This window comes from Arachis ipaensis, chromosome B07 (assembly GCF_000816755.2).
Source record: "Arachis ipaensis cultivar K30076 chromosome B07, Araip1.1, whole genome shotgun sequence".
Classification (NCBI taxonomy): Eukaryota; Viridiplantae; Streptophyta; class Magnoliopsida; order Fabales; family Fabaceae; genus Arachis; species Arachis ipaensis.
The window spans coordinates 66,151,793-66,159,978 of NC_029791.2; the positions used below are offsets into that span (position 1 = coordinate 66,151,793).

General features: G+C 40.8%; 2 protein-coding genes across 2 annotated transcripts; both read right to left on the reverse strand.

The window, feature by feature from the left end:
* Positions 2,689-3,459, reverse strand: LOC110265080. The gene is made up of 2 exons (XM_021107843.1): positions 3,126-3,459; positions 2,689-2,927 (listed from the first exon to the last, which is right to left on the reverse strand). The coding sequence occupies exons 1-2, from the start codon at positions 3,457-3,459 to the stop codon at positions 2,689-2,691; spliced, it is 573 nt and encodes a 190-aa protein (XP_020963502.1).
* Positions 3,736-4,206, reverse strand: LOC110265081. Its single transcript, XM_021107844.1, has one exon. The coding sequence runs from the start codon at positions 4,204-4,206 to the stop codon at positions 3,736-3,738; it is 471 nt and encodes a 156-aa protein (XP_020963503.1).

Here is an 8,186-nt window from a genome sequence, read left to right on the forward strand (position 1 = left end):
GATTCAGTTACCTGAAAAGAGGTGTGAGTAGTCCTTCCGCATGTCCGATTCGAGCTCCCAAGTATGCTCTTCAATACCGGCTCGACTCTAAGCTACTTTCACCAATTATACTTTTCTTCCGCCTAAACGCTTGATTCTGGTGTCATCAATCCTAACTGGGGTCACTGGAAGAGTCAGATCTTCTTTTATTTGAACCGATTCCGATTCCTGGACATGGCTTGCGTCAGGAGTATACTTCCGAAGCTGCGACACGTGAAACACATCGTGCAAATTCGAAAAATGTGGCGGTAGGGCGATCCTATAAGCCACTGGTCCAATTCTCTTCAGGATCTCAAATGTTCCAATGTAACGAGGATTCAGTTTCTTCGTCTTAATGGCTCTTCCCTCTCCGGTGGTTGGAGTAACCTTTAGAAACACATGTTCTCCTTCCTCAAACTCCAAAGGCTTCCGCCTCTGATTAGCATAGTTCTTTTGACAACTTTGAGCCATAAGCATTCGGCTACGGATCTTCTTTATCTGTTTTGTAGTCTCAGCTATCATCTCAGGCCCTAACACGCTCCTTTCTACGGCTTCATATCAACATAGTAGAGATTGACATTTCCTACCATACAGAGCTTCATACGGAGCCATTCCGATGCTCGTATGGTAGCCATTGTTATAAGCAAACTCCACTAGTGGCATATACTGATCCCAGCTCGTCGGCTGGTCTAAAACACAAGCTCTCAGCATATCCTCCAAAGTTTGGATGGTTCTTTCTGACTACCTATCCGTCTGAGGATGATATGCAGTGCTTAGGCTCAATTGAGTGACAAATGCTCGCTGAAAGGCTCCCCAAAACCTTGATGTAAATCGAGGATCCCTGTCGGATATAATGGTGGAAGGTACGTCGTGTAATCTCACAATTTCCTTAATGTATAGCTGTGCTAACTCCTCCATCGTGCAACTTATCCGAATGGGGAGAAAGTGAGCCGACTTGGTCAGTCGGTCCACAACCACCCAAATGGTGTCATAACCCATACGAGTTCTAGGTAAGCCCAACATAAAATCCATTGCAATACCCTCCCACTTCCACTGTGGAATCTCTAAAGGCTGAAGGGTTCCTGACGGTCTTTGATGCTCAATTTTAACTTTCTAACAAGTTAAACACTTGGATACATGCAATGCCACATAATTCTTCATTTACAGCAACCAGAACATTGCTTTCAAATCTTGATACATCTTGGTACTTCCCGGGTGGATTGAGAATCCGCTCATGCGAGCCTTCTTCAAGATACTTTATCGTAAATCTCTTACATCTGGTACAATAATTTAGTCCTTGAACCTCCATAAGCCGTCCTTATCCTCTGACACTCTCCACTGCTTCCCCTGCTTAATTGTCGGCAAAACCTTATATAACTCTTTATCATTCTGATGAGCCTTTAGGAGTTCAGCTTTGAAATCACTTGAAATCTGACATTGACTTAAGCATAGAGTCCCAAACTCTTCTCTAACTCTCAGTTTCAAACCTTGGAATGCTTTTAATAACTCTTCCTCTCGCAGCATCATCCAAGCAGCACATAGAGACTTCTGACTCAAGGCATCCACCATAACATTCGCCTTTCCAAGGTGGTAGTTCAACTCGAAGTCATAGTCTTTCAGAAGCTCCATCCACCTTCTCTTAAGCATATTCAACTCTTTTTGCTCAAGGAGGTATTTCAAGCTCTTGTGGTCTGAGAAAACTTTAAACTTAACACCATAGAGATAATGTCTCCAGATCTTTAGAGAAAACACAACAGCAACAAGTTCTAAGTCATGAGTTGGGTAGTTCATCTTATGCAGCCTTAACTGCCGTGAGGCATATGCCACAACCTTACGGTGCTGCATCAGCATGCACCCCAGACCTTTCAAGGATGCATCACAGTGCACCTCAAATGGCTCACTCGGCTCAGGCAGTACTAGCACAGGTGCAGTGGTCAACCTCTGTTTCAATGTTAGAAAACTTTTCTCGCATTCTGGATTCCAAACAAAAGGCACATCCTTCCTAGTTAGCTTGGTCAAAGGTAAGGTGAGCTGTGAAAATTCCTTAATAAATCTCCGATAATAACCCGCCAAACTGAAGAAACTCCTAATCTCCGTCACAGAAGTTGGTCGCTCCAAATTCATCACTGCTTCCACCTTAGCAGGATCCACAGCTACCCCCTGCTTGCTTACCACGTGGCCAAGAAACTTCACCTCACTCTTCCAGAACTCACATTTAGATAAATTAGCGTATAGTTTTCTTTCCTTCAGGATTTGTAGTACAATCCGCAAATGACCCTCATGCTCTTGCTCTGTCTTGGAGTAAATAAGAATGTCATCGATGAATACGAAAACAAACTTATCCAGATACAGATGGAAAATTCTATTCATGTAATCCATGAATGTTGCCGGAGCATTAGTCAACCCGAAGGACATCACTGTGTACTCATAATGACCATAGCGTGTCTTAAAAGCAGTTTTGGGAATATCCTTATCTCTAACCTTTATCTGGTGGTATCCAGATCGTAAATCAATCTTAGAAAACACACCGGCTCCTTGTAACTGGTCCATTAGGTCATCAATTCTTGGCAACGGATATTTATTCTTCACAGTAACCTTATTCAGCTGCCGATAATCGACACACAGGCGCATACTTCCGTCTTTTTTCTTTACCAGTAGCACTGGCGCTCCCTACGGAGAAACACTCGGCCGAATAAAGTGTTTTTCCAATAAATCTTCCAATTGATCCTTAAGCTCGGCCATCTCTAACGGTGACATCCTATAAGGAGCACTCGAGATCGAACCAGCTCCCGACACCAACTTAATGGCGAATTCAACCTCCCGATTAGGCAAAAATTCATCAATATCATCCAGAAACACCTCCAGGAACTCACATACAATCGGAATCTGTTCTAAGCTTTGATCATCACCTAAAACACCCACAGTTAATAGCATAAAATCCTGACATTCACTCCCAGAATAATTGACTATCATAGAGTTCAAGTAATAGCTATTTGCCACAACCAGCCCTTCCGTGTCCTCTGGCATAAAGCACACTGATTTCTCAGAACAGTGGAGTAGAACATGGTTCTTAGATAATCAATCTAACCCTAGAATGAGATCAAGACCAGTCATCGGCAGACAAATCAGGTCATGCATGAATTCACGTTGTTGTACTCGAAACGGTACTTGTGGACATCCTAACCTAGTCACCATAGCCTCATGGGTAGTATTATACACCTTTAAATCATAACCTAAGACCACTATTTTCATTCCTAGTTCATCAGCCTTTTCAAATACAACGAATGAATGTGTTACTCCAAAATCAAACAAAGCACTTAAAACTTTACCGGCTATCTCACAATTACCTCTAATCAGTGTCTCTGATCCCTCAGCACCTGCTGCAGAAGTAGTATACACTCTTCCTGGCTGATGTGCTCTACGAGTCTCATACTTCTTCATCTCTGGACAGCTCCCAGCCAGGTGTCCGGGCTGTCCACAAAAGTAGCATACCCCAAATCCTGACCTATACGGGGATCCAGGATGATACTTTCCGCACCTATGGCAGCTCAAATCCTGCTGTGGCTGTTTCCCAAATCTTCTGCCCAGATTATTATTGTGAGTCAGCCTCCTGAAGTGGCCTTTTCCCCTGATTTTTTTGAGGGGCAAAGCCTCCACGCTTGAAGTTCCTGCCCCTCAGTGCCAGGTTCCTCCCCTGAGTCCTCTGGAAAGGCATCTTCAAGCTCCCATTTCTGCTACTGCCTTCCTCACACATTTCTTAGCCACCCTACTCTTATTTACAAGTTTAGAGAACACTCTGATCTCCATTGGTGCAACGGAGCTCAGAATTTTACTCCAAAGACCTCCCTCATACTTGATGGACTTCCACTCAGCAAAATCCTTTGGAGCGCCTTGACAAATGCGAGAAAATTGGCATAGCTCTTCGAACTTGTTGGTATACTCAGTAATAGTCATCTGACCTTGCTTCAGTTGCATCAACTCAAGTTTCTTGGTGTTTCTGACTGAATTGGAAAAATACTTTTTATAGAACTTGGTTTGGAACACTTCCCAAGAAATCACGACACCATCTGGATGCAGGATTTGCCGTGTTCCCTGCCACCAGTACTGAGCCTCGCCTTGTAACTGATAAGTTCCAAATTCAACCCACTGCTCCTCAGAAACCTGTTGAGCTTGCAATGCCCTCACCATAGCCTGAACCCAGTTATCCGCCTCAGTGGGATTTGAGATTCCCTAGAAGGTCGGAGGGTGAACCTTCAGGAATGTGGCAAGTGTCATAGGACCATCTTCACCATTATTATTTCCGTGATTACCATTGTTGATCTGGTTCCCCAGAGCTTTGGCTGTCACTTGCATAGCCGCAGCCATGTTTCCCATGGCAGCCATGAAGTCTACAGGATCATTCCCTGTCGAGCCAGGATTAGCATTGCCTATTCTACCTCTGCTGCGCCCGCGACTGCATCCACGAGTCAACATCTGGTTCTTATACACACCAAACAAGTGATATCAAGTTGATCAGTCTCAATATCGCAAGTCTAGTGCTTTAAGTCCCAAATGCATGCTCATGAACGTTTATGCCATATATATCAGTTAGATATCCTAATAGCACATAGACACATATACAGAGAATGCACAGAAGCACAGTCAGTCCGTCCCTCAGGCTCTATAGGAACGAACTGCTCTAATACCATAATGTAACACCCTACCACACAAAGTTTTATGCTTAAGCCATAAACCAGAGGTGGTGTGGTATTACAACCTCTAATCATAAAATATATACATGATAGTATTGGAAAGAGAGTAATATACGAGAAGCCTTGAAAAACAGGTAAAACAAAACCGTGAAAACAAAAAGCGCAACGCTCAGAAAACGAGATTACTTTCGTGCTAAGCAATCTAAAGTCATGAGTATAAATAAACAGAAAGTGAGATTAGAGAGTCAAGGATACAAAATAACTAGCTCCTAACTCAGCCTGCGAAGCCAAGGCTGGCCGGAGAATATACACATACATATATACATATCCTAAATACCCAAAATACATTGATAAAACCCTAGCTCTCCTTAAACCTCTATGAGGAGCAAAATAAACAAGTTATTCGGAGAGAAAGTTAAGTACATATATACATAAACTATACAACAAAAGAACCCAGAAACCACTCCGCTTTAGAAGTCCAGACGCCTAGCGAGGTGCCTCTGGACCTGCATCTGAAAATAATAACACAGTATGAGGTGAGAACCAGAGGTTCTCAGCATGGTAAAGGTGCCACACACATAATATGTAAGGTCCCGGGAATGCCAGAGGCAATTCTAAAATACCGACACTCAGATTGAAAAGCTTAAAAGTATTAAACAGAAACTATAAAAGAGGGTAGGTATCTAGGGAATCTAACTCAACTTAAACTTAATCTTAACACTCAACCTGTCCACCTTTCCTCCATTTCTCCATCTCCAGTGAATTTGCAAAGACAGACAAATAGACAATTGCAAGCATAGGTAGGAGACAAGTAGTGCAAGTAGTAATTATTACAATTAACATAATATATTCAGTTAGGCATTCCCAAATAAGGCATAGCAAACAAACAAATAAAATGCACATGATGTATGCCTGTCCTATGGCTGATGAGGCTCATCTTTCGGTTATCAAGCCATCTCGACAAGTATGAAACCCATGGACTGTCCCCCGATGCGCATCCCCAAGAGTCTATGCATAGCTTTTCTCAAGTATATAAAATTGCTCAATAGGGGTCAACATTCCCGGGAATTTATAAGTGCCCGGTCACACTTACGTCGTAGGGTCAACAGAGTATTGAGTCTCAATCTGGTACACGTGGTGGCAAGTCAGGGTACTTTACCCAGAAAAACTCGTATCTCAGATCAATTGAATATATATAAGCCAAATCATTTTCATAATCAATTTAAACTTTGCATAAGCATAACATATGAACCATGGTATCATATATACTCCGACATACTCTTTTTCATATTCACTTCATCATTTTTTCACTTTACTTCGTCCCCAACTTACCTTAATTTTCTATCTCCATCCTACTACTAGAGCTAATACTATGATTTTGAGGCTAAATGGGATGAAAATAGAGGTTTAGAGGTTCAAAATTGAGCTTTTAAAACACAAAATAGCGTGGGCGTGGGCCATTACGCGTACGCGTGGGTCATGCATATGTATGGGCATGCAGATGGACCATTACGCGTACGCATTCCCTGATTATGCATACGCGTTGGCACCTAATAGAAGCACCCAGTCGCGCATGGAGGTTTCGCGTACGCAAGCACCCCATGCCACATGCATCCTGGCCCATTACGCGTACACATATGCTTTTTCGCGTACGCATGGGGAGGAGGCAGTGGCGACAGTCCGTGAATGGGGTGTATGCGTGCGCAAAATTTCCATGCCACGCGTAGGCATGGGCCACGTGTATGCGTGGACGTACGTTTTTCCAAAAATTTTACTAAGTGTCAAAAGCTGCAGAATTTCAGTTTTTAACCTAAAACTTCCGACGCACATAACTTTTTTGTTTTAAATCATTTTTCCTCCATTATTTGAATGACGTAAACTTCACAGACCTGATTTTTGTATAAAATAAGTTTGAAATTCTTTGGGAATCCAGAATCTAAGTTATGGCTCGACGAAGTTCGTCCAAAAAAATTTTTTCACAAAAACCTTCCAACCTCTATTTTATTGATTCACCATTTAAATATTAATCATTCCACACTTAACATCTGTCCAAAAACATGCAATATCACAATAACATAATACTACAACCTGCTATCATCCATCAAGCATCAATATTATACAATTTTGCTCCCAAATTCCTACTTTAAATAACGAAACTATAAACAATTCACCAATTATGCACAAACATCCTTACCAACAAATCCATCATTAATCAAATACCTCTCTAGCATTCAGATTCCAACATAATCACAACCACCAACACATACTTAATCCATGTCATCAACCATTATCACAAACCCTAACATTCAACATGCTTAATCATTCCAACCTATCCTATGGTCCTCTAGCCTAAGGTTTCACATAACATTATATATTAAATACGCGAAACCTAAACCATAACTTGGCCGATTTCCACGTATACGTCGAGACAACACCAAGGCACCCAAAGCAACCCTCAAGGTTCAAAATCTACAAGGCAAGGCCTCCCAAACTCCACCAAGCCTCCAATGTGCTCAATCAACTTCAATGTATACTTATACAAGCCTAATTCACATAGTTCACACCCAAATTCAATACCCAAACCCACATAAGCTAGTATTTGTAGAATTTTGAGAGTTCTCACCTTATATATGTTTTGATTAAATAAGGATCCACAAGCTCCTCAAGCTAGTTTGAGCCTAAACATCAAGACACCGAATTTTAATAACCAAAACCTCAATTTTCGAAAATCCAAGAGAATTAGAGGCTGAGACAGAAACTGAAGTTTTTATTACCAAAATTGGATATTGGGCATCGTAGAGCTCGACGCGCGGCCGCAAACGATGCGGCAATCAGAGTTCGGATGAAGAAGTTATGGTGGATTAAAGTGGAGGTTAGGGTTTGAACCCTCTCATTTCTTCCCCTTAGCTTGTTTCAACGTTCTTGGCTGAATGGAGAAGGAGAGAGGCATGTCATTAATGTCACTTGGGTTGAAGGGTTTGAGCCTTGGGCTCATTTGGGCTCGGTCCGACCGGTTCGACTCGTTCGGCCCGATCTCAGACCAAATTCTTTGAAATTAGTGTCAAAATTCTCGTTTTAATGAGCTCTATCATATTTTAATATAATATTCACATTTTTAATTTTTTATTAAAATTTAATTTATTGACTAATTATTTACAAATTTAGCGGGATTTACAGTTAATATATTAACAAATTATAATGAATTTGATTTAATAAAATTATTTAGTTGTGCTTGCACACTTTAAAAAGTTAGAGTATTTTTCAAAGTTAATTTATACTTATCAAAATTTAAAAATCTAACATAACCTCATATAATAACTAAAAATTTTTTATATAAAAGTTTTCAACATCGTGTATTTAAATCATTTAATTTAATTTTTATTTAAATGTTAAAAGATTATTCGTATTCTTTGTTGTTAACAATTTTATTTTTTTTAGTATTATACGTATTTATATTCTTATTTAAATTTAAAATAG

Coding starts and splice junctions, on each gene's coding strand:
- LOC110265080 (XM_021107843.1), bottom strand. CDS start 3,459: ATGAAGAAGTATGAGACTCGTAGAGCACATCAGCCAGGAAGAGTGTAT. Junction 2,928..3,125: donor GATTTGTCTGCCGATGACTG/GTCTTGATCTCA, acceptor TGGGTGTTTTAG/GTGATGATCAAAGCTTAGAA.
- LOC110265081 (XM_021107844.1), bottom strand. CDS start 4,206: ATGGTGAGGGCATTGCAAGCTCAACAGGTTTCTGAGGAGCAGTGGGTT.